Source organism: Sturnus vulgaris, chromosome 1, assembly GCF_052056855.1.
Source record: "Sturnus vulgaris isolate bStuVul1 chromosome 1, bStuVul1.hap1, whole genome shotgun sequence".
NCBI lineage: Eukaryota > Metazoa > Chordata > Aves > Passeriformes > Sturnidae > Sturnus > Sturnus vulgaris.
Window position 1 is genome coordinate 136,961,954 of NC_142243.1, and position 27,881 is coordinate 136,989,834.

The 27,881-nt window shown below is 33.8% G+C and overlaps 1 protein-coding gene across 50 annotated transcripts in view; it reads left to right on the forward strand.

Moving 5' to 3' along the window:
* Positions 1–27,881, forward strand: part of RIMS2 (regulating synaptic membrane exocytosis 2) — a 447,523-nt gene that overhangs the window by 215,636 nt on the left and 204,006 nt on the right. For 34 of the 50 annotated variants that reach the window (XM_088177742.1, XM_088177747.1, XM_088177759.1 and 31 more), the window contains 6 exons: positions 17,326–17,534; positions 18,881–19,000; positions 20,782–20,881; positions 21,654–21,777; positions 26,504–26,550; positions 27,714–27,826. In XM_088177742.1, the coding sequence (XP_088033868.1) occupies positions 17,326–17,534; positions 18,881–19,000; positions 20,782–20,881; positions 21,654–21,777; positions 26,504–26,550; positions 27,714–27,826 (713 nt within the window). Of the gene's footprint in view, positions 1–17,141; positions 17,210–17,325; positions 17,535–18,880; positions 19,001–20,781; positions 20,882–21,653; positions 21,778–26,503; positions 26,551–27,713; positions 27,827–27,881 lie in introns of all 50 variants that reach the window. The other 16 variants (XM_088177854.1, XM_088177865.1, XM_088177882.1 and 13 more) reach the window with 1 other exon arrangement.

Here is a 27,881-nt window from a genome sequence, read left to right on the forward strand (position 1 = left end):
ATTTATCTGTTAAGACCCTCATTGCAATATAAATTGTTATATGAATATTCTATTTATTATTTCAAAAGAAAAAATTTATGAGCATCAGTAAATTCCAAACATCCAGAAAAATCCAAATTTTTAGAAATGTTTCCTAAACAGTCAAGTCACTAGAAAAAGATACAGATTGTATACCATGTAATAATCTAAGCTTGCTGTACACCTCACCTGTTTTGCTTACAACTCTGCATTGTTACACAGAACTCACAACTAAAGAAAGAGAAAGTAGAGATGAAACAAAGAACTTGACACTACCAAAGCATTTGTCATTTCTTATTAATTTGTTTTGTGACTGTCACGATTTAAACAAAAATTGTTTTCGTATGTAACTCATGTTACTCTTAGTGGTGAGTCCTATCGTTATTTGAATTATATGCAATTTTTAAAGTAAATTAAAACATGGGGAACAAATAAACGCTGAAGTTATTTTCTCATTCAATGTGAAAATTCAGAAAAGCAAAGTGCTCATGAATCTTATGAGACTGTATTCCTAGCACAATATATTTGTTTAATATCAGTTGTATTATTCCTTCTTTAGCCATAGCTGAAAGTGTTTTATTTCGTCTGAAAGATGACTTTAAAACTGACATCTTAGTGAAAAGAGCTGCCACCCCTGTCAAATCTCTTCACTAATCTTCTTTTGCTGTGCTCCTTGTAAACACCCTGGAGATCTGGGAGAAAAAGATGGTTTATTTCTCAATCCCAAGCTTCAGAAAAGTTCTGCTTGCAAAGCAAGTTCCAGTTGGTGTTGTACAAGCTTGAAGAGTCTCTTGAGGTACAGGCTGATTTTCCTGTGGAAACAGTGCCACAAACTGCCTTTTAAACTTGCAGCATGGGCAGATTTCATCCAGAAATCACTGAGACTTCAGTATGGACCTCCACATTTTTATAGTTCCTTTCAGCTGAGCAATGACTGGGAATCTGAATTCTAATTGTGATGTTCATTGGCAACTTTTGCTTTTTGTCTGGGCAAAGGTGACTTTCTGAAGTTCATGTTTTGAAAGTTAGTTAAATGTCTTTCCACTTATGCCAGCTCCTAAGAAATTAGATGCTAGATGTCTTTTACCCAGCATCCTATTCAGGCCTTTACAACACTGCAAAGAAAATGGCTGAAAACTACCAGCAATTTATAGTGGAAATCCAGCATGGCAAGTGCATATGATACTTAAGGTTGGCATATTGAAAGCTCTTCATTAAAGTATGGAACTTGCTTTAGGGAAAGATTTTAATATGCACACAAAGATACTTTTTGCCTGTAGTTGAGAAGAATTTCCTTTGGTAGGAAAGGGTACAAAAAATTGAATTTTCATTCAATTTGAAATTTTAATGTGTCCTGGTATCTATTATCCTGAGTCATGAATAATGAACAAGGCAGAGCAAAGGGCAAAATAAGCAAGTCATGAATTCAGAAGTCAGCAGAGAATTTTTCTATTTCCTTTGGAGGCATTTATATGGATTATGCTTATCTTTTCTATGAAGTATAATGTTAATGCATAGTCAAGGCTAGAAATCTAGTGATTGTTTATATCTGTAAACTACTCCATTGACCCAGCAGCAAACAATATGAAACAATATGATAATATGAAATAATAGGAAATAAATTTCCAGGAATAAGTTCTGAAACAGTGTGGTAATATTTTAAAATGCTGACTGTTTATAGTGATGTTGAAGCAGACAGAATACTGTCATTTTTCTTTATCAAGTGCATTGTGTTCTCCATAGTGTGCACAATATTGTGCAGATTTTGAAGAAAGTTCTAATGAGAAAGAGGCTGGGGATTTATGTGCCTTGTGTGCAGAAGGGCTAAATAAGGAAAACAATTGATGTAGAACTGATTAACAAAGCAGTATTCAACATCTGAAAAATGAGTATTATCTTACTGCAAGCAGATCTTTGTCATAGGGATGTTCTGGAACAATTACATTAAATACAGCATTAGCTGTTTACAGAAAGATCAAAAATTTGAAAATTTTCACGTTAGCCTTTTGTAATGATGCACATTCCAGCATAGTATAACTCATGTGACCTAGTCACCAAAGGCAAATTGTTTCAAGCTGCAAAAATAATTACTCTTGACAGATGAAAGTGATGTATTATAATTTTTACTATATTTTATAAATTCAAAAATGAAAATAGAATTTTGTATATGAAGTAATAAATTTTTTCTCTCAATTCTAAAAATGTGTATCAATGAATACATTCAGTGTATTTAACATAGATTAATTAATGGGCATATTTCTGTTTCAACAATCCTCATTTCTGTAATGATAGCAGAAAACAAAACAAAAAAGTCCCCTTCAACACTTATTTAAAAGGGCTATATCTATATATATATAAAAGCCAAATATTTTCCCAGAATGTTGTCAGATTGCATTCCAAATACAGATGTGAGAAAGAATTTGGTTGGCATTTTTCACATTGTATTTAGGGAGTAGTTTATTTCTTCTGGCTGATGTCAAATATGGACTGACAACAATATCAAAATATTGGTAAATACAGCATAATACTTACTAAGGTATGATTAATTTTTTTTTTTTAAATATTGAAATTAACAATATCTGAATTGAGTAAAAAAGTATGTGTGTATACTCCCAAGCATCATAGCTGTGATCACATTTATTTATTCTTTTATTTTATTTATACATTGACTAATTTAATTTACATTAGCTTTATGTGAAATAGCTGAAGTAGGTGAATTTTTAATGTAATTTCTTTCTCTTTTCAAAATTATCATACTGGAATGTGATTTAACTGAAAAGCAAACAAGAACTGTAAAGAAGAGCTTTAAAAAAATTACTGATGCAAAAAAATTAAAGTTACTCTTGAAAACTGAATTCACAGTGTGCCAAAATAAGATTCTGCCTATCAGCCAGATTAATCTAAGCTCTGGGCATTCACCTTTGAGAAGGTATTTGCTGCTTTGTGCACAGAATCAGAGCCCATCTCTCATTACTTCTTCCCTTGAACAACATTGTTGTGTTTCAGAATCACGTATGAATTAAAAAATTTTACTAACTAGATTGCATGGTCAGCTATACTTTGCTTCCTGAAATATTTGATTTGTACCAATCTCTTTTTGCTTATTAGCCCATGGTCCTTTTTCAGCATCTGCCTTTTTCACTGTAGGAAATAGATGATATCTGGACAAATGAGACATTTATTCTTTTAATTCTTATTAAAAGACCCTAGATTATTTTAAGTCTAAAATTTTTTAATGGTCCTTTGCAGAACACTCATCACAGTAGTGTTTGAATGGCTTGCATTCATTCCTGTATCTCTGTAAGTGGAAGAAAGCTTTATTATCTTGGTTTTATGGACTGAAAATCAATGGATAACTGTCAGAACAAAGCCTAGCATTCAGATCCCTTGTATTTTGAGTCCTTTGCTCATTACTTTTTTGTGAAGAACTGAAGATCCACATTTCAGCTAACTATTTTTATAATTACTAGATTTCAGTTGGGGTCGCTCGCTAAAATCTGGGTTCTGTTCAAGCACAAAGCATTTAAGCAAAGCAAAAGATTGATTTTTTTGCATTCAGTTCATTTTCCTCTAACTGCCAGGCCTGCTTCTTCAACTTTCTGCATGACAGTCTTCCTTCTTCTGGGTCTTGTAAAATTTGCAATAATCAAAATCTCAGAATTCTTAAACTGTGATATGCATTCCACTCTCTACTATTAGCATTTGTTAATTCCTGTGCATTGACTTCATAACCCTTTTTTTGTGTTCTAAGCTTTCCCAAATTTGCTCTTTTTATGGTTAATCTCTTCTAGCAGATTAAGTGAGTGAGGCATTGCACAGGGCAGGGAACAGGGTCTGAAGTCTCCAGTGTGGAATGTCTGCCTTTGTTACGCAGCCTTTGAGGAAGAACAGCCCACCCGGGCTCTTCCCTGTGCTGCGTGCCCGCTGCTTCTCCTGATGGGTGCCTTTCAACCAGGGCAAGAACTGCAGACTTGACATCCACCACACCCGGCTGGCTGGTTACACAACACTTCTGAAGTGTTTGTTACTGGAGTGGACAGCTTCCACAGGAGCTGAAAAGTGCATGAATCTTGCAGGGTCAACTATTTTATTGTGGCTGTCTTAGATAGCCATAGCTCCCATTCCTCAGTGCACCCAAGATGAGGCTGATGGCCAGGTTGGTCTTCTGTTACTGTGGGTTGGTAACTCATAAGCTGTGGCTTGCTCTCAAGTGTCACCTGGAATGCTTCTGTGTCACGGTCAGGGACACAAAGAATGAAGTTTGAGAGCAGCAGCTGCCAGTGAGAACACCATGGCATTGTCCTGGCTCGGGAACTTTCCTCATGGTTTGATACAAGCTGAGACAAGTAGCTGAGTAGAATTGTATCCGAAATGGTCTTGCTGTAGGATTGCACTCACCGCTTTATTTAACTCACATGTCTGATTACACGACTATAGATTGCATGTGGCAGAGCTTTTGGAAATAAGTATAAAAAATTTATGATTGCAAGGGACACTTAAGTTGAAGGCTTTGAAGGATCCTACTGAACTTGTATACTCCCTAGGAACACACAATCTCCTACGAAGTTCTTGGGGTGTGCAGTAACTGAAATTAAAGACAAAGTTCAGTAAAGTTTTAGTTTTCCCCGATTGGAGCACTTCTATACTTGGAAATATATGAAGGCTGGGAAATAGGATATTTTTTTATTATGAAATTTTGTTGCTTCTGACTTCACTTCAAGAGATAACCAATTCCTATTTATACTTTGCTTATAAAAGAAAGGATGTTGCAAAAACAAGCAAAGAAGAAAGTTACAAGAAGCATCTTAATAACAGTCATTTATGAAATTGAATGTTGGAACTAGAGGATCTTCCTGTCCAAATCATCCTGTGATTCTATGAAATGTAGAAATCATTTTATTTGCATAAGATCTCATTTGAATTCAACAAGGAAAAAGAAATGATGCTGAATTGTGGCAGAGAAGCATTTAAAATCTGTAACTGTTTTCATTGAGATGTGTAGTTTGCCAAAGTTGTTATTCCCAAAGCATATCATACTTTCCAGTTCTTTATCAGATTTGACAGAGAAAGATCTAAAAAAAAAAAGAAAAGTAGGAACAGCAATGTCACCCTAAAAAGTCATTAACTGCTTGTCTTGTGTACAGTATATAGCTGTGAGCATAGCCAATTCTACATTTGCAAAATCCTGTGATATCTCTTCATTTCAACAAATTAATTTCTACATTTGCAAAAACTTGTGCTGTCTCCTTATTGCAACAAATTCTAGAAAGGGAATTACAAATCACAGTCAGTTATAAAATGTAAAATAATAAATGTTAATAGTGTCACTATTTGTATACTTTCAATATTACTAATCAAAATTGCATTTGAATCCAATTTATTTTCTTTTGATAAATATGAATAGGCCAAATTCACTCGCATAATAATAAGCAGAAACAGAAAAATACTGACAGTTAAAATTATTTCTAATCACTGTAAAATAAGTAAAATATTATCCCAGACTTTGAAAAAATGGCAGATTCAGGTAATACAATAGTCTAATCATAATAAATTTATTATAGCTTATTCATGTTCTGCATTTTTATAAGACCTTCTCTCTGACAAGGACTGCAGTTCTTACAGTACAGCTAAGCTGCTCTATGCTATTTTGTCTGTTCTGAGCAGACAGAGGCAAAAAAGAAGAGTGTTATGGGGACTCTAAGAAAAATTTGCTGAGCAGGACAAATGGAGGCATTTCCAAGTGTTCGCTGCCAGCTTTAAATCAGGGGAATGATTCTTTTGTTGTTTACGAATCAGCTGGCCATATTAAGGTCATTGTGTTGACACCTGTGCCAGCTGGATCCCACACCTATTTTTTTCATATCTGAGTCCTGGACAGAGATAATTGAGAATGCATAATGAAAAGAGACAGCCTCTTTATTTAAAATTAAAACCAAAACAAAACATAAAACCAAAACCCTCCAATCAACCAAAAATGTTTACTTGTAATTTTAATATTTCTTGCTGTGTTTCCTTATCAAGGACTTTCAGCTTCATACTGAATAGAGATGAATAAGTAGTTCATGAGTGAAGTGCATAAGTCTTTAGACAAATTATGGAGATAACATGATGCATTTTCTGTTAGTCTTCCTTAGCCAGTAGCAGGTTAGTTTGCTAGCAGCTTATCTGAAAATAAAACTAAAGTGGACAGTCACAAGAAAAATGTAAAACTTTGGTGTGAAGAGTTGTGTTGATCTGGATAAATTATACTCTCAAGTAAGGTGCACACCAAAGGACATGAGCAAATGAAGCAAGGGAGAGGATGGTTTGACACTGCCTGTACTACAAATGTACTACTCAATTCTACTGAAGTCAACTGGTGCCTTTTGAAGTATATTGCTTTGTTGTCCTTAATATGTTTGTAACAAGAATAAGTTACTGACCTCACTTGGAGCAGTATAGGCTCTGTATTTACATCACAATTATGCACCTGGAGAAGGCTGGTCCAGCCTCTGCTACACAGTTTGCTCGCTTCTGAAAAACTCTGTGAACCACAAAAGTTACATTGTCTGAAGGACTGCTTTATGCAGTGAGAGCCTCCATAGTGTAGGGCCTGTTCCAATTTATGAGAAAGAGTTCCCTGATGGTTTTGTAAGCATTAAGTATTAAAACTTTTTTCTTCTCTTATCGCAAATTTCCAGAAATTTAAACATGAACAAGTAGAGGATTTTAGGGAATTTTCCTTGAAAAGTAGTGGAAAACACTGACCTTTTACTTAAACTCATTCTGGAAATATTTAGCCTCAGGAGATGTATTTTTGGGTAATTGTGATCATACAAAAACAAGAGACTGAGATTAAATCCCTTATGTAACTTTTATTACAGCTTCAGCCAGCATGAAGGCTATAATTATGAGTGTAGATCTTGTTGACTGTGGAAAGGTCCCTGAGCAATGTACTTCTTTATGTATTCAGTGAAATGAAATAATTGCAGAGCTAACATCCACTATTCTTCTGTGGAGACTTCTTCCATTGTTCTGTATTCTTCTGAAATAATGAAGACAGTGCAAATTGCGATTTAAAAATCTATTTTTTTTATTAGGATTCTAAATTAATTTATAATGCAAATTGCATCTGTATCTCGCTATTTATTGCTTTAACAATCTCACCTTGTATCTTCACAACATTTTTTAAACCATATTGGTTTTCTTTGAAGAACATTCTTAGGGAATTTCTGTTCAAAGGAGGTTTCCATCCAACTTGTATATACAGACATGGGCAATCTTGGATAAATGTTGGGAAGATGATTTTTTTTTTTTAATCATATAATAAAATTTACTGCTTATTTGGTGAGTAGATTTGTATAAATTTTGCCATTTTCTAATAATAGGTATAATAGAGCTGGGAAAAGGCAGAGCTAAAATCCAAGAAAATATAAAAAAAAAAAATCCAGCCCTGTATTTCTCAAGTTTGGTGCTGAAAATTGTTTGGAGCATTTAAAAGTGTTTGATGGTACATCTGTATGTCAGCAGCTCATTTTAAGAGGTTAATTGTAGCATCTCATTCATTTCATTATACAGACAGTCCACAAAGAACAGTTCCTTGAATTTAACCCTTACTCCTAGAGAACATTTTCACAACACCAGAATTCGCAGGAGACAAATAATTTTACATTTAGGTCTGCATTTAGATTATGTTCAGTAACTAACAAAAGGGGTCATTAACTGAAGAAACAATGATATTCACTAGTTACTTATTTAAGTTACACCTTTCTTGCTGTGTACAGAAATCCATTGTGGGGATGGGGGACTTTACCATGGTGTTATGAAATACTATACATAAATACATTTCTATAGGGACTAAATTAATGCTTCATGGCAAGATAAGTCTTGTACCACCCCTACCTTCTCAATATTTAATTTTGCAACCTAATCTTCCTCTTAGCGTAATGTGTATGGGAATTTTCCTGCATGTATCTATAAACATGTATACATGAGCAAAATAGACTTGATTGTGCTAAAGTGTCTTAAAAAACAACCACTGTCATTGGTATTTTATTTTTGCACATCTCTTCTTGAAGCTGTAACTTAAGTATAGCAGATCATTACTCTGAACTAATTTGATTATACAGTATCACACTGTCAAGCCTATGCACAGAAGGTATGAAACTAAATAAGACAGTTGATTATGATTTTTACTTCTGGGATCCACTGGAGTTTAATTTTCAGGTTTTCTGTTCCTCTTAAAAGAGGTAATTAATTTCCTTCAAAGAAGGTGGTTTGACAAAAATAACATATAACCAAACTCAAAACAATAGGTGTTTTTACATATACCAAATTACTTTCTTCATCATGACTGCTAAAGGGGAGATCAATAATTAATGATCCAATTACTAGTTTACAAAGGCTTTTATTGCAGTGTCAAGGTGATGAAAGAGCCTCTTGCAGTGTTTTTTTTTGTTTGTTTTTTTTTGCTTTCACTACAGCTAACTGAATCAGCACATGCACTGCATACTTCTAGATCATTTATGGTATGTGTGCTGCCAGGGATGGATGATACTTTGGACTTGCAGCTGCTATTAAGCTCTTGCTTCTTAAAGAAAAGAATTTTAAAAGTAAAGTGAATGTGTGTTGTGTCTCCTGCAGTTTATTTTTGAGAAGGTAGCAGGTTAAAAATTATACTTTAGACAACCAGAAAGTTATTTGGAAATGTTAGGTCAGTTTTAAAGAAAAAAAAAAAACAGCTATGACTTGCAAAGAAATGCTGTGTTTCTTTGTTACACATGGTTTAAAAAGTGACATTTGCCAAAGTTGTACTTCCCTCTTGATTGTGGGTAGAATTTTAAAATTTGCCCATGTCCTTCTTCATAATGTAAACTGAGAATTACAGACAAGAAAATAAATTTGCTTAACTTCTGAATGATGATTTACTATTCAAATACTAGTTGTTCAAACATGTAATATAGAGGATTTTTTAAAATGTTGTTTTTATTTCTATTCTGAAATGTGCATTTCCTCATCAGTGATCAAGACATGTAGAGTGAATTTAGAATCTTCTTCTGAACCCACTGAGAGTAATACCATGCTTGAAAACATTAACTAGACCTTTTTTGCATTATTCCTTCCCTTCAGCTGTCCTTATAGGATAACTGCCGTGTCCAAGGGTAAAAGCAGAGGATATCTTTTTGTCCCAAACAAGATCTAATAACTGAACAGAAAAGGGCAGCAAGTTTCTGGAACTTAGATATTGGTTTGATTATTTTATAAGACTTTTTCAATTAAAAAATTAATTTTGTTTGTGTTTTAATTTTTTTATTTTTTGTTGATGATGAATTTTTTCTATTAGATAAACAGATATGTTGTTTGTATATTGTTTATCTCATACTGAAACTCACAAAATGAGTAATTTTTATTGCACTTTTTGGTAGCAAGATGTCAGTGATCTTGACTGGAAGTGGTGGAGAGAGAGGAAAAGGATGTGATCAGTGAAACAACTGGGTGATCCTCAGTCACGATATGTGGGTGGCTGCTGGGCTGATGATGGAAATTGATTCTAGATAATGATGTGCCTATGAAAGGAACCATCTCTGTGTTAGTAATGCCTCTTTTCATTAGGATTAGCCCTACATGACATTGGGGGTAAAAGATAGGACATTGTTATGAGTAAATATATACATATTTCTTTAAACCTAAGCTAAGAAGACTTTCCTTCCTGACATGTTCACTATTTCAGCTTTACTTACGTTTGATAGCTCTCTTGATAAAATTAGTACAACTCTAACTCCAAGTACAAGTGGCATGTTAAGTCCACGTCCTTATTTGTGAATTTGATATCCTGCCTCATGAAGAATCCATTCCTTTGCTGTCTTTCTTGGTCTCTTGCCTTAATTTTGCAAATGTGGAGCTTACTTATAAATTAAGATATACTGATTCAAAGTAGCTTAGGGTTATTTTCTGTAATAATTAGTGTTGACATCAAAGCAGTAAAGATTGAAAGTAAGTACACATTATAAGGGGTTTTTTTTGTTTATTTTTCTTTATTGGTTTCTTTTTCTGTTGTTAATATGTATTAGAAGGAACCATGCATATAGAAAACATTATTATAGGTTCCCTGTCAACAGATGTCCATTACTAAAAGGAATGAAAATGCACCTGGTTATACACTGCCTCTCAAAGGTAGAGAGGTTATTTCTGTCCAAATAGAAATAGGGTCACATTTAGGATTCAGTTCATGTGCATTAAATCCTATGGCTCTGAGACTTGGAGATGCCAGGCAGGCTTGTTGGAGCTACTCTGACAGTCATTTTGACACAGTCACAACTTCAGGATGTAGAAAGAGAGTATATCTGTGGAAAGCTGAGTATAGGGTAAGCCAGCATGAAGTGAATTGCATAAGCAAATATGTCTACTAATGCTAAATAGAGTTCCTGAAGCTACTTATTTCTGCAGTTTAACCAAGCCTTCTTCAGTGAGTATATAAAATGGTAATGAAAAGTCTAATGGAAATAGGTGCTGAGAGCACACAAACCTCAGACCTGTTTCCTAAACTTTGCAGCTATTTCTCACAAATTTTCATAGTGCTCCAATTATGAACTCTATTCACTTCCAGGGGACTATGAGGCTTGTTTCCAACTGGCTTGTCAGGTTTTACTGTTGCTTTCCTGTTGGCAGCAAAACACTTGAATTTGCCTGGACTGATTTCAAAGTCTGAGGATAGAATTTCTTGTGCATGTGTGGTTTGGTTCCCAGTTGTGCAGCAACTCCAACACATTACAGAATCATTGGATTCTATGCTTCCTTAGTAGTTGTTTTCCAAGATGGCTCATTTTTCTGATTCAGAATTTCAGTGATTCAGGATATACAGGGTTTTTCCTCACCTTCTAGACACCAGTTAATTCCTCTGTGCATTATATGCAAGAACTTAACTTTCAGTAGACTTCTCTGTGAAAAAGGGAACTCCTAAATGAGCTATCTGGTTTTAGTTGATAGAATATTATCACAGTATTACATAACACTAAGCTGCTGAAACAAGGGCCAGGTATGAGATTCTTTAATAGGATTATTGTCCCCTGCATTGTTTCCTCTTTATATGAGTTCAGGTACAGGCAAGCTGGTATTGCTGATATGGTTCCAGGCCTGAAATGGTGAAGAACTTGAAGCTGTCAGTTGCAGCCTAAGGTGAAGGGATGCATGGTTATAAGAGACAATCAGGGAAGATGTGTGAGGTCAGCCCAGGAACATATATGTGGTCATTGTGGATGTGACTAGAGAAGGAAAAGGAAAAAAGGTGTATTTTAGAAATAATAATAAAGGAGTAATAAATTGCTTTTGATTACTTGCTGCTAGACATGATCCAAAAATACTGTCTTATTGAAACTTTTCAATGTGTGTTTTCCTTCATATTCTGCCAAAAGAACTTATTTTTTCAGGTATAGGCTCTAAAGTTTGTAACAACAGAAGGAAGAAGGGGAAAAGTGAAAATGATACGAGTAGGGTCAAAAGTGTAATTTGAAATAAACATCTTCCTAAGATAAAATCTTAAAGATAATCAAGCAAGAGAGAAACCCATAGGATATTATACTTAATTAGTTCTAGTTTTCCCTGATCTTATTAAAGTAGCAGGTGTTAAAGGTGTGCAAATCTGAAAATTTTGAATCCTAATAAGGAAACAAACTGGCAGTGGTAGACTGGGACCACAGTATAAAATATGTTTCCCATAACTAAACTGTACCTGTCCATTTTCTTGTTGATTAAGTTTGTGTACTGGATCATATGATAGAAATTATAGTGTGGCATATAGGGTCACACTTCAGGTGTCATATGAGACATAATTGTAAGTGTGTAAGATCATCCAGCTTGTGCATTGAGCTGTAACTGAGTGTATTTGCTATATTGATAAACTTTCTTTCAATTTATTTCAAGAAAAAATATTTATCAAAATATATTTGACTAACAGATGGAACATAATTTTGTTTTAGAAAATGTAATTTTGAAGAAAGTCTTTCCTGCAATTTAAATCCTTCCAGCAAAACATAATTTTAAAAATACTTCAGTAAATATTCTATTAATAGTTATCCTAAGTCTCAATTTCAGAAAGAGAGCCAGAATGAAATAGACATGCTGAAGCCCTTTCACCTTTACATTACGTAAGCCTTTACATTAAAAGTATTATCTTTCCTGTTAAGCAGTTCTTGTAGAAGTTGAAAGCAAGGCTACACAGTTTTCGAGGGTAAACCAGGGTCTTCTTTTAGTAAGATTTTTCCCCTGAACAGTATCCCTGAAAAAAAACCCAAAGAAATTGCAAAGAAATTTCAAGGTATTTCTAAGTTCTCAGTGACCAGCCCATGGGGTCCAGAGATATTTCTTTGGTAGCAGCATCTCTGTTCAGTGCTTGTACGCTGTCAATGTCATTATTTTTTCCATATGCGTTTGCAGTTACCTGCTCCCACCTCCCCCAGTCTTTTCTCTCACCTGCCTTGTGGAATTCAGCACTCTGTTATTCACTAATGGAATTTTATACATTTTTATCCTAATTGTTCCATTTCTCTGTATTTCACAAATTAAAAGTCGAAATATACTTCATATCCTTTTCATAAAGAGCTGCTTCTCTTTTTTTGCTTTGGTAGGACCAGATCTTTCAGACATTTTCCGAATCTGTTTCATGTTGAAAGTTGACAAATCCAGAGGAATAATTATTGCCCAACAAGAAAAATTGAAGTGCGTGGTAGGAATTTTCAAAGCCTGCTGTAAGCCTGGCAAGAAGGTGCTTCTTTTTGTAATCAGTGCTCAAACTTCATCAGTGACTGTGTTGGAAATTATTTCTGTGCTTTAGTCGGCTTTGTGATAGGCAGCTTTATGTTTGTTCCTGAACCAAAAGCTAGAATGTCCCTGAAATGTCCAGAGCTGACAAAGCAATTGTTTAAGTACACATATAATCACCTCCAGGCAATTCTAGCTGTGTAGCTCCTCTTTGGAGTCACCCACTGTGTGGCAGTCTAGATGGATAGTACTGCAAACAGAAAGTAACCTGCTTAAATGGAAGTTTTCAATAGCTGTACTTCACTTTTTACTTCACTCCACAACCCGTCTGGTACAGGGCTGCCCTGGGAGCTGTGCAGTTAGGAGAAGGATACAGACACACAGGATGTGTTCAGCTCACAGTACCCTTATGCTGAAAATTAGCTTGGAGGGGGAAAATACTTAATTACAAGGTTACATAGTTTGCAGTTTTGAGTAATGACATATATGTACCTTTATTGGCTCAAGTAGTCAGAAGTATGTGTTCAGTATACACTATGTAGTCAGGTAGTCTCAGGCTGAAGAATTTAAAGTTATATGACCTGTCCTTTTTGGCAGTGAGATTTGAATTTGAGGACAAGTTTTAAGTTTATTTGGTTCAAAGCAAGATTATATTTTTAGTTTACTAAGGGAAACAGTTGAAAGTTTAGAGAGGTCTTGCTTTAGGTAGAAAGGGCCTGAGTTATCCTTATGTCCTGTGAGAAGATTTTGGGGCACTTAGAGCATCCAAATAACTCTGTATGAGTAGAACAGCCAATTACACTTTATGTCTAGCCTGCTTGGAAGATAAATGGTTTTGGGCTTGACCATGAAATTAAACAATATTCAAAAAAGAGTAGACATGCACCTTGCATGTTAGATATAAAGCATCCTTAATGCTTTTTAAAGGATACTCAATTATCATATTTCTGTGTGGGAAAGCCATTATAGGAAACAAAGAACTACATAATCAAACATTAAAATATAAGGGAAACAGAAACAAAAATTCTTTTAAAATATACTCTGACATTCAAAGTTCCCGTTGCTACAGGAAGGTCCCATTGCTGGAGGTTACCAACGTAGAAGAAAAAAATCTTCTGTCTGTTTGGTTTTGTCTAGATAAAATAAGAAAAACACACTGAATACCAGTGAAGCTACAAAGGCTTCAGCTTAACCTGGTTTCTGCAGAAAGGCTGGGTTACTGATGTGGTTGTTCTCCCAACCTGATTTGTCCATGGGAGCTTTCCATACACACACAGAACTCACTGACATTAATAAGAGCAGATCTCACACATGTCCTTTCCTATACCCAGCTGCACTCCTGAACTCACAAGGCATCTGAATATTGTTAAAATGGTGTAAACTAGGATTGTATCTTTCTCAGTAATATATTAGGTCCTTTTTTCATGAATGATGGTCTTAATGTTATACCTCCTGTAATTTATCAATGAGGTGACATTCTTTTCCTGAATAATTTCTGCTGCATGCCCTAAATGTACATATTCTCAATAAAGTGTTTTCTATAGTGGAAGAGACATTTCTAAGACAGCAGCAAGTGCATCCTCTGGTACTCAGAGTTACAACTATGGTGTTTTTGTTACAAAAGATCATGGTTTAACTTTTATTTCTTTACTTTTTTTTGTTTTATTTACTTCTAATTCTTTTTCTTGTAGGCAAAGACCTATGTGCTTTACATATATTACTTTTAATTTTGCAAGATTTCAAAAATCATTTACCTAGTCAAGATTTTAATATTTATAGAACTCTCATTGAAAAATTTATGTCCAGGGACTTTATCAAACCATTAATTGTATTTCAAAAAGTTGTAGGTATACTAAGCCATACATATCTGTCATAGAAATGTAATACACTACAGGGCTTCCAGACAACCATCCTTTTATTAACTTGCATAGTATTTAAACCTGTCATTTAGATCACTTAATGACATATTAAGGGAAAAATCTAAAAGATCTACAATGGCTTTACAATTCTAATTTATATGATAATTTTTGGAAGCATATAACTACATATTTTACACAGATAAAACAATGTTTGGGTGGACTTGTTGTTTATTTTAATTTAACTTTCCTTTTATACATGCCAATTATTTACTGAGAGACACAACTAAACTAAAAAGAAAGTCAGCCTTCTACATTTTGTTTGAAAAGGAGAAAGGAAAATGGTTGAGCAAGAAGAGGGATTGTTTTATAAGGTAACAGGCTCAATTTTGCAAATGTTCCTTAATGCAGGAACTTAGTTCAGTTCCAGGGCTTATGATTTGTTGAAGAGTAACTATTTTTGCAAAATACCTGAACCTCATCTTGGACACATATGGTTTGTGGATGCACCATACAGTAATATATGGGCAAGAGGACTTGGAGTAAGCAGAAACCAGGTACACCAGCAGATGAGCCTGGGACCAATGCTTAAAGGCCCCAGGGAATTTGTAAAACAGGCAACTCTTGCTGTCTTCTAGATATCTCTGAATGTATATTTATGAATAAGAGTTAGATCTTCATGAGCTCACTGATGATTTCACTTGGTACCCCTTGAAGCAGTATCTGGAGGCAAAAGTTACACTGGAAATTCCATTGCAGAAGTACCTTTAGCAAAATGTTACTAGCTTTCAAAAGAGTATTCCTTTCCCCTTTAGCAGGATAGCACACTTTTATCTGTAATACAGGCAAGATGTTAACATTCATGGCAGAGCAGTTTCGGTAAGAATTTCCCATTTTTTGATGTTATCTTCCTTTCAAGAGTCAAGAAACATAGTTAATAGATTTACAACTTATTTATTATTTAGGAAATATGAATGAATTCAGGCCTGAAAACAATTTTATGAAGATATTTTATCATTGCTTTTATGAAAGAAAAGGTGATTTAATGTGCTACAATATTTCTGCAATGTGTGAGGGACTAAGTTCAAATTATCTTTCTGAAAACAAAGCCTTTGTATTTTGAATATTACCTTCTTTAAAATGAAAACGAGACTTGATTTTTTTTCCCATACAGCATATGCAAATCTCTATTTTAGGAGGAAACAAGTGAAAAAAATGGTATTTCTCATTGTACATACAAGATATACTAGGTAGGACTTGATGTTCTCAAAGGCCCTTTCCAATCTAGTTAATTCTGTGATACCTCTCCAAGGAGAATATTTTACTTTACTAAAGCCTTTATTATTTTTTGTAGTTTTATGGGACTGTATCTTCACATCTTCTCTGTAAAGTTTTCTAGACAAGTGTTAAGACAGTGCTAAGACTTGTTATCTACATTTCACCACCCCACTGATGTAGTTCCAGAGGAATAGGCTGAGCAACGTTGAAGCAGAATCTGAAGTAACAGAAATAGAAAAATGTTTTTTGAGGTCTCTATTAAAAAACCCTGAACTATTTTGCTTTAGTTTGGTCAAATTTGATAGAAAACTAAACATTTGTTTCCTGCATACAGTAATATAAAATTATGTAGCATGCAGTAACAAAATATTTTTCATGTAACATGAAGTAACAATTGTGAGGGAAAGAAAAAAGAGAGAAACATAATAGTGCAGAATGTGTGGGTATAATTTAGAGTTTAAAGTACCTACATTAAAGGGAATGTTTTATTAAAATGCATGAGTCATTCTCTAATTCTTTGGACAGCAACAGTAATTTAGATCTCTTCTTAAACTGTTTTTCAAACCTTACTTTCTACCATGTGTCTGCCATGGAGGTTAAATTCTGACTTTGAAATATTTATATGCTCTGTCAGTACCCTAAACACTCCCATTTGTGGGGTACCTGTACTCACTAGAATTCATCCTAATATTTAACAGGTAGACAAAGCAAAGTTAATATGCTTTTTACCCTTACATAGTTTCTATATTTTTTTTTCATTTAACGTTCCTTAAAACATCATCTACTGCAAAATGAATACAGAGTGCCTTTGTTTTAAGTATTTTATTGATGTGATTAGAATAAATACTAATTTGTGTTAGAAAAGCAAAGAAATAAGTTCCTTAATACATTCTGTATTCAAACATTTTCCCTTCTGGATATTCTGTTAGAAATACAATTTGCCTTTTCATTTAATTTACTGTAAATAATTTTACAGGGACAGTTAATAAATCTGGCACAATGATGCTTTGCACTGTACATAACTTTATGCACTCATAGACACACACAAATATATCTCCTTCCTCACTATTTTTCATATTCCATGTACTCTGTTGTTGGAGCCTTAACCTTTTCTTGGAAGCCCTTGCAAGTCCTGCTGCCAGAGGTTATGAATCAGATAGGATAATCAGAAGTCTTACAATTTTACTGTATCTTTGTTTGTCCTTTCTTTCACCTTTCCTTTACTGCACTATCTTGTCTGTCTGATTCTCACAGGAGACATGGATTACAACTGGTTGGACCATACGTCTTGGCATAGCAGTGAGGCATCCCCAATGTCTTTGGTGAGACATGTGGAGCCTTACCATTTAGTTTCCTTTGTCATTTTACATTTCCTTGGTTTTATTTACACCTTTGCATGTTTTCTTTTTTGTATCCTTTTTTTATCCCACACCTATAGGGGACAGTCAAAGGGGAAAAAGAAAAACTAGTGAGCAGGCAGTTCTGTCGGATTCTAACACCTTATCCGAGAGGCAAAAGAAAATGGTGTGCTTTGGTGGCCACTCTTTGGAAGAGGACTTGGAATGGTCTGAGCCTCAGATAAAAGACTCTGGGGTAGATACGTGTAGTAGCACAACTCTAAACGAGGAACATAGCCATAGTGAGAAGGTACTGAGATTATGGAGCCTGCATTTTAACCTGCTCATTTGGTCTTTGTTTGCTCTCTGTCACTCATTAAAATAGTGCATAAAATAAAAGATAGGGTGTTTCTAGAGACAATATAGCATTTCTTAAGGTGCAGAAAAGAAAAACAAATGAAAAGTCTTTGCATGCTTGCAGCTTTTACTGTTTGGCAGCCTAAGAAAAAAAATTGAGAGGCATAAAGGAATGTTGTTCTTATGGTTGCTAATTAGCATATCATGATATTACCTTAAAGAATAAAGTAATTAACAATAAGGATTCTACCAATTGGCTTATCTGATTTACTATTTCCAAACTCCTGGGGCTGAAATTAAATTAATAGTTTAAACCCCAGGTGAAAAAGGGAGAAAATTGGGTCTCTCTGCACAGAAAAGTTGTTTTTCTTTTTTCCCTTTCACTGTCATGGTTGTTCATTTGTTTTGTTGCCATGCAATTTTTGTGCAGTACTGTGCAGAATTAAAGGCTTTGCCATCTGCTTTGGTATTTTTTATTTTTGCTTTCTGTTTGGTGGAGATTATGATAAATCTTTTTAGAGTTATTAGTTATAATGGGAGCAGATTTATCTGTGCCTGCTAATTTTGCATGAAATAGAGCATGAAATAATATTTTTCTGTGAAAAAGTACTATGATTACACAAAAGACAATCTTAACAGTTCATTAATTAGGCCAATAGACAAGTATAACTGTGCCCATGTATAGTAAGGGAATAATAATGCTCTCTGTAACTGTGCTTCATATGTCAGTTAATTATTCCAAGAAAGAAACAGAATATTAAAATTAAGTAATGAATATGCCTTTTAATTGTATTTTTAAATTTTAATCTGCTACTACTGAGAAAAAGTAAAACACTAAAAATATTTGTTGTTCTTGGATAAAAATTGAAATGTTTGAAGTAGTGGAAAAATAAGACATTTCTTACATCAAACTTTCAGTTTGAGTTAAACTTCTTTTCTGATATTACTATTGTACTCGACTTTTAGCTATGTTTTTCTCAGTAGTCAGATGTGATGCTCATTGTGTGTAGATAACTATGTGTAGTTGTCTATATCTGTCAAATCAAGATTGAAAGATCATTTTAGATATTTACAAATTTGATTTAGTAAAATAGATAACGTTATTAGACATCCATTTTGATGAATGCTTTGTCCAAATATTTTCCAGCACAGTTTTCTGTCATTTTTTTACATTAAATATTAGTGTAATCATAATACTTTCATAGCATTTTTAAAATATATCAGCAAATGAAAAGTATTACTAAAATATTTTTCATTAAAATACTACTCACTGTATTTTCCATTAACACCATATGATAGCATCCAGTAACTTGGCAACCATCCAAAGATGGAGATCGTCTCATTGGTCGGATTTTGTTAAATAAACGACTAAAAGATGGAAGTGTGCCTAGAGATTCAGGAGCAATGCTTGGATTGAAGGTTGGTGATGAACAATTTTGAAACTAACAACTTTCTCCGTTAAACTAGCTACTTTCCTAATTAAAGTAGTCTCATATTAGATAGTGTATGCCTACCAATATTGATAATGTCTTATGACTCTCAAAACTACAATATAGACATTTTATATTCAGTCACCTAGAGTAGTTTTGCAGAGTCCTTGGCGGAATTTAAAAATTGTATTTTTCTGAAAGACTAGACATGTTTTCACAAGTTTACTGAGGATGTCTTCTTAACAAAGCAGTAATTGCACCCTTGCTAGGTAAGCCAAGTCCTGTCTGTGTTCTTCAATATGGAGCATTGCCCCATGATATAACTTCTATTTCCCAAGAAAGAGAAGAAAATAAAAAATAAATTCTCTCTCTTGAAGACCTGGGGGACATCTATGAGTTAATGACATTTCAATCCAGATCAGAGTATGCCAATGGAACTTTCTCTTTTGGAATTTTATCTACTCTGATTGTTTGATTTGCCACATTTTAAAAACACTAAGTGGAAAATTGTTTAATATTATTGGTTTTTATCACAAAAGAATATACTCTTATGTGTTAACCTCTTTTTCATGATGCAGTGCTCTTTAAACACATTATGAATTATTTCTAGCTCATATATTGATCTCAATTTTGTGTGATATTATTATTTGCAGTTCTAGAAATACTAGTACAAGAATGAGAAGAAACTATGAACAGTGAAAGAAACAAACGTATTTATTTTGATTCCACATGCTTGCTGTATTTAGCATGACTCTTACCTCAGGTATACAGATTAGGTTATAGTCACACCCTATGAATAAGGATTAAATCAGTGTTATTATGGATTACATATACTAATATGTTTTGGAAATATTTAAAATCTTTATTTAATTAATAAATTTATTTGAAGTCAGTGGAGAAGACAGTTGAATATCAAGTTTTATATGTTTATTTTTGTCTTATTGTCAGAAAATGCAAGAGAAAAGATTAACATGGCCAGTAGGAAGCACTTTTTGTATAAACATCTATGTTAAAATTTCTGAAATCTTGTATTATGAAGATGAACTCTTCAGTGAGATTCAGATTCAAGAGTAACTACTTTTTAATCTCAATAGACAGCTAGAAAGAGTGATTTCCAATAGTTATCCCTGACCTGAATTTTCAATTTATATATTGAAAATAAACTAAACTGGATTTAGTATTACAAATTTTAAATCCCAGTGTATGGAGTTGGTTAAGAAACCTTAAGAATTTGAAGATTTTTCAGCTTTGACCGATTCTGACATGTAAGTCTGATTCTAACATAAATATTAAGGTCAAACCTGTTGAAGTTCCCTGTAGAGTATTTTCAGTGTGACAAATGTTTTTATCTGACTTGCCAAGCCAAAGGGAATTTCATTGCTTATTGTGAACATCCTGAGTTCTGTTATATTAATATACCTTTTTCCAGTTAAAAGAATAATGAAGTGAGCAATCTTATGACTAATACCTCAGATTGTTTAGGGTGGTCATTTATAATACAATGAGATACTATACATGTATTTGCTAAAATTTAAAAGCTTTAGGATTCTCTATTTCCATTGCTTTTCTATTGTACAATGTACAAATTGCCAGAATAGATACAAAAATAACGTCATAGCCAAATTTCTGTGATTTTTTTTTCAAGTGTATATGTGTTACCTGGACTACATAATACCCAAGGAAAAAGATGAATTCTTCTTTCTATTGCCCAAACATTTAAATAATTTAGAGTAATTTTCATACTGTGAAAATACTTCCTATTTGAAACAGGTAGTAGGAGGAAAGATGACTGAATCAGGTCGACTCTGCGCGTTTATCACCAAAGTTAAAAAAGGAAGCTTAGCTGATACAGTGGGGCATCTTAGACCAGGTATGTAACTACTATAGATCTATACTGCTGAGTTGCTTTTCTGAAGGTGATAAAAAGTGAGCAAGTTTAATTACATGTGAAATTATATTAAATAGATATGATGAAATAGAGCAGAATTCAACCTGACACTGTTACTAGATGGTTGCTTTTGCGAAATATATATTCTCATGTTGTTCAAAAAATATTGTAATATTTTTGCTCATTTTTATACTCAAAATAATATTCCATTGATGTCTTCCCCAGTCATTCTGTGATCTATGTCTTGTTTAGAGCAAACCAAACTATGACTGTATTCTGTGTGAACAGAACCACCTTGGCTAGGAAGCTGCTTCTGTTCCAACATGCAAACCATAGATTGCTAGATTGGAGAATGTTCAAGAAATATTAACTATTAACATAAGAGCTACCTGAACCTTAAATACTAAACTTGTAAAAGTACATGGATCTTCAAAACAGTAAGTTGATGAGATATGATGCTTTAGATAAGAATTTTCTAAAGAACATGTTGGAATTTCTGTAAGCCACAGCTGCCAAAGCAACAGGAGCAGCATCTAATTCAATAGGGGTCCTACTGATTCTATTATTGTTTCACAGAACTTTACATATTTGAAGCTGAGCTGCAGAAAACCTTTAATATTCAGGATTTTCCTGCATGAAGGCCTCCAAACACAGGTTTCACAATCCAAAAAACTGAGTAGAATGGCTTAAATTGTTATTGTAAGTGCTGTCCACAGCAGACTTACTAAGCAGGGTGTTATTACTTGACTTACAGGTGATGAAGTATTAGAATGGAATGGAAGGATACTACAAGGAGCCACCTTTGAGGAGGTGTATAATATCATTTTAGAATCCAAACCTGAGCCACAAGTAGAGCTTGTAGTTTCAAGACCTATAGGGTAAGTAATTTCATGTACTTATTAATTAACTATGATAAAATTTTTCACTTTTAGGATGGAGTATATCAAACATTCATTAACATTGTAAACAGAAAAATTTTATGCAAATTTCTGTAAACCAAAATGTAGCTGGAATGATAGATCATGTCAGTGAGTAAAAAGAGCTGGTGTGAAATCCTGTATTCTCAGAGTCTCAAGCATCATCTGCTATTATGGTTAAAAATAGGATCCCTTCTCTGGATTTTCGGTTGGTGAGCCAGCCTATATTGGCTCTGAAACTGTGGTTATACTCGTAATTCTTGACGGTTGATTTTTAGTTCTCCATTCCCATCTTTTATAATACATACATAAAATTATGAGATCATATTTGATCTATGAACTGATGATGAACTCTATTTGTTGAGAGTCTGCAGTGTAGAATTTTGTGTGAAATATAGTATGCTAATGAAAAAAATCAGTATGCTTTGGAAAGTCTCAAATCCACATTCACATAATTTTCATGGATGGAACTACTAAATTATTGCTTGTTATCTAATACAGAACACATCTGAATGAATAGTTAGAACTCTGTGCGATTTTCTTTAGTGCTGTATATTGCTCATTTTTATTAACCTTCAAATCTACCTCTTAATGTCTAAATTTAATTTTTTCTTGCATAGCAGTAGTTGCTTTGTTGTATTGGACTGTGAGTACTTCCTCTTTTTCAACTGTTCTTTTTCTTCCAAGTTCCTACATCCTAAAGCCATATACATCAAGTTTTTAATTCTCCATTGGAAGTTCCATAACTGGTCACATCAGGGTTGTGAAAAGGCAAATGATTATCAGTGATTTTGAAGACATTTACAGTTATTAAAATTTTCTTTTTTTTCCCTCAGAATTTATTGTGATATATAGGACACAACTGGACAAGGTGATATGTAATATCTAGATTCCCTTTTCCATGTTAGGTTGGACCAGATTATCTTTCAAGATCACTTCCATCCTGGACCATTTTAGGATTCTAGAACTAATAAATACATATAATAATTTTAATATATACGTTTAACCCTTTATTTTGCACCTTAATATAAGAAAACTTGACTAAAAGTTAAGAAGTACTAAAAAAATATCGAACTATATAATCGGAGAACAGCATTTCAGTGAGGCCGACTGTTAAGGTTTCAGCCACAATAGAAACTTATTGCGTTGGACACATCAGGAACTTAAGGTGTAGCAACTTAATTTGGTATGACAATTTTAAACAAACCTGATAATAACAAAAAAATAGCTTTATCTTGTCAGTGAGATGAGCGGTTATCCCCTGCATACTATGGAATTTTAACCCCTTTAGGGTAAAGACTGTATTATCTGTCCTATCATTAAAAAGCTTTGCATAACTTGGGGAAGTGTGGGTATAATAGTAATGCTAAGGGACAGACTACATTACTTGTCTTAGTAAAGGAGGTCTCAATTTTATACATGAATCTTTCATAATATCTCTCAAATAGAGGTTTTTAGCAAAAGTTCCAAGGAGCAACTCACTCACATTTTGAAAATACTTATTTTTAAAAATCACTCTGCGTTCTCTTCATTGTGTAAAATCTCCTGTATTATTTCTTGTGCTTTTATATTTGCTGTCTCTTGTTCAGCTTCCTTATCATCATGTCTTCTACTATGTGGGTGTCACTCGAGCAGCTCATCTATAATTCCCTAAACAGTGATGTGGGCTCTCAAGATGCCTTTTTTTGCATTAACTGCTTGCCTCATAGTCTGAAGAACGGAGCTAGATCAGTGATAAAAGAGTTGTTCAGTGTGTTTAATTCCCAGTGTCATTTTGCAGTAGATGTAAAAGAGTCTCAGTGATGAATGCTTCCTACAGATTGGTCGGTTTCGATTCTGGATAGGTGTGTGCAACTCTCTGGAGTTTGATATTAACAGCATAATGTCAGAAATGTTTTTCATGAGGTAAGAGCTGATGAATTGGAAAGACCATATTACTTTTTTCAGTTTAGAAGATTACAGTTCATAATCAAATGCACAATTAAAATTAATAGCCTGTGCTTCTCCAGGGAACCATAACTTCATAAGATTGTTTTCTGCTCTGGAAAATAAAGTTTCAGTGTATGTACAGTATTTAAAAGTTTTTATTTACCAGATATCAGAAGTGATATTTATTTTTATGAGAATTATTGATGCCCAGTTGAAGGATTTTGCTTTTGCTTTGAGGTAAATCTTATTATTTTTAAGGAGAATTTCTTGACGGTTTCATGGCAACTTTAAATCACGCAAGAAATCTTCAGATACAAGCAATTAACTTAGCTGAGAATCTGTTGTCACATCCTGATATGCTGAGAACAAAACCAAATTCCAGTAAACACAATTATTAATTTTTCTCTTTATTATGGGCTGAGTGCTATGAAAACTAAAGATGACAAGCTAAGCTGACAAGGCAGATAAAATTGAAAGCCATTCTAAAAAAATCCCAACAAAACATGCCAGTTTGTCATGCAATTTACCACTTTTTCCATCTTAAAATAAAAATTGATGGCCAAGTTGCTAATCAGTGTGAGCTGGCTGTCCCTTCTATACAGAAACTTACCTATTTTGTGCTTTCTAATTCTCAGAAATAGATAACTTTATATGCATGTATATTTTCATGGATTCTTCAGTTTTGAATTTGGAAGAAATAGAGCACTGTGTTTTAATAATTACTCTATCCAACCTGTTTGCAGTGGAGCATAACTTATTATGCAAAGAATCATTGTGAAACTAATTTTATTTCTCCTCCATCTGTTTATCTCTATGAGACTTCCTTGTAAGAAATATCACTTATGCTGCCATGAAATACAGGGATCTGTATGCTTTAGGAGCATAAATGATAATGTTCAAAGATCTCAAGTGTATTTTTTCAGCTATCTATAGAAAACTCTTAGTCTGTTCAGAATGATTTATGTATTATATATATACATATATATATATATTTGGTTTTTTTCAAGGTTTTCTTTTCAGACTCATATAGTTGAAGAAATTTTTTGTATTTATGCGTTAAGCTCAAGACTGTATTTCTGAGTCAATTACTAGGCGACTATTGGTTCCTGTTATAAACTCTCCTTATATCAAATATACAAACTTAAATATTTGCTTCTTCAGTAGTGCTTGTGAGTTTCTCACAAGTTTTGAGTACTAACAACAGAGTTTTTCTTCTTGTCTGTAGTGGGCACTTAGAGCAGTTTCATGCCTTCAGGTTTATTTCAGTTATTGGATACTGTGCATCAACTCACTTGGAAAGATTCTTCAGTCTACTTAGCAAAGCTGTCTTTCTAGTGAGTCTTGAAAAATATTTGGAAAATATATTCTAAAGGTATTCTGGAAAAGCTTTTCTAAAAGAAATAGATAAGTTATTTATATATCATATTGACTCTTTCATTGTATGAGACAGTAGATATCATTGGAACATTTTTAATTTCCCTTTCCTTTTCCTTTACCTTTGTTGACCTTGACTGAGCACCAAGGACTTGCTCTCTCCATTTCCCTCCTCAGCAGGACTAGAGGAGAAAATAAGATGAAAAATCTTATAGGCCACTTAGCAGTTACCATCGTGGGCAAAACAAACTTGAGGAAGATTAATTTATTAGGAATTAATAAAAGCAAAGGATAGTGAGAAATAAAACCAAAACTGACACCTTCTTAACCTTACCTCTCTCATTCCCTGGCTCAAATTCACCCATTTTTTCCTGTTTTTTTTTTTGCCTCCCTCTCCACCAAGTGGGAAAGGGAATGGAAGCTCATCCTCTTCCTCCCCCTTCTTCCCTGACCTTGGTGTCTGCAATGACACTTCTCTCACGGCTTCTTTTCCTCATTGTTTTCTCTCACAGCTGCTGCACAGCTGTTTTATCCTTTATTAAATGTGTTATCACAGAAGCAGCCCAGGAGCCAGCTGGGCCCAGCATGGTGCAGCCCCAGCCTCTCGTCCCCATGGCCACCCTGCACGAGTGGCTGTGGCCTTGGAGAAACCAAGGCACTGAAACACACAAGGATTGGAATTGCTGTGACTCAGAACTGAAGCTCTTCATCTTGCTTGGTTTTCTCAAATAGCTCTGAAATTGTTTATTAGCATATTCATAGTTTTTATTAGCATACAGTAATGTTTGCCTCTCAGAGGAAAAAATATATTCCTTTGCTAGGACGTTGTGATTGAGTGCTTTAAAATTACATAGATTTGCACACAATTTAATGCAGGTGTTGCAACATGTCTTGTATATGAAAGAATGCAATTTTGCCAAATGAATTTATACTTTTTATTTGGTTATGGAAAAGGTAAGATTGATTAAATTTGTGGTTCAAGGACAGTAAAGGATATACTTGGATAGCCATGATTGGTAGCCGAGTATGTTTGAGTGAGGGTCCAGTGAATTTAATTAATGTATAACGTTATTGTAAATTCTACTGATCACAGTTTTAGTCTACCATTAATTCTGAGATTGTTCTTTTATTTGCTGAATTTTTTTTTTTGTGATTGTGCAGCCTGTCTCCTGCATCCACCAAATCTGCTCTGTAGGATTTAATTTGACACTGAAAGTATTTATACTGGATAATAGATAATCATCCCAGTGGCTGAAGAGAGCCAGCAGATCATGCACCTTTCCTGAGGCATTCCATGGTGGATTGGGAAGTGTTATAGTGTAACTGAAATTTAAATTTGCTTGTTAGATAAAGGATCAGCCTGTCTTAATTTTCCTGATTTCAGGGACATTCCCAGAATACCTGACAGCACACATGCACAGCTGGAGTCCAGTAAGTTTCAATTGTGGGGTAGGAAAATCTTCTCTCTCTTTTATGTAAGCACAAATAGAATGAAAAATGTCCTCTGCAGTCAGTATAGGTCTTGTCTTTTTGTCTAAATTTGTCTCAATATGTCATCTTACTGTATTATCTATCTACCTTTGTTTAATAATAAGCTATCAAAACTCAAGATATTGTAACTTAGGTTTGACATTGGTTATAAGCTTAGATGAGTTTTGATTGAAGAAAGTATAATTCTAACTAATATATAAGAACATTGATAGCAATTTTTAATTTCCTGTTCTCTTGCTTTGCATTTCAATTGCATCTTATAAACTAAAAGTGGGAAAGAAATGTTTATTGTTTACAGCCTGAGTGATAGCTACTTTAAACTCAGAATACCCTTACTTTATTAGAGCCACTCAGTGCTACTTAAACTGACTAAACCCATATTTCATGTAGGCAAGAATAACTTGTTCTTTGGCTTAGATCTGATAAGATGGATTTCAGCCTGGAGTTATTTTTTATCATTTTTTTTAGAATGCTATTATAATAGAAGCCATGAATAAATGAAATGGCATAAGCTTGATTATAATCATATGAAAAGCTCCTTCAATGACTTTTTTACTTATTGCCCAATTCTTAAAATTAATTTTATGTTTTGTGAGATGTGGATTGTCCTTTGTATTTATAAAAATACTTCACTTTTCCTCTATGTTTTGTATGTCAAAACTTCTTCTCTGCCCATTTTCAGACCTTGTAGATTTGAAAAAAAATGCACAAAAAACATAATGTACAAAATGCACAAAACCCATCTTGATATTTTTGTAAAAATCGAATTAAAAATTAGTCTGATTGTACAAGATAATAAGTCAGAAGGCTTAATTCATTTGACCATAGTAAAGTGTTTATTTTTGGGACTTCAACTTACTGACAATTACAGTCAGAAATATCTGAATAATTTATTTTCCATTCTATAAATAAAAGCTCCTGATTGCATCTGATCACCAAAAGATTGAGTATCATTATTTGGTAATTTTAAATAGATTTTATAAAGTAATATTTATCACAACTTTACTGCATGTTTGGTTATACTTCTACAATTTCTGTTTAAGAATGTTGAAATACATGGATAACTGCTACTATTTATAAAATATTTTTGTTTATAATTACAGGTTCTAGTTCATTTGAATCTCAAAAAATGGACCGACCTTCTATTTCAGTGACTTCTCCTATGAGTCCTGGCATGTTAAGGGATGTTCCACAGTTCTTGTCTGGACAACTTTCAGTATGTAAACATTTCATTGATATTAATGTTGTGCTTTTTGCAGCATATACAGCTC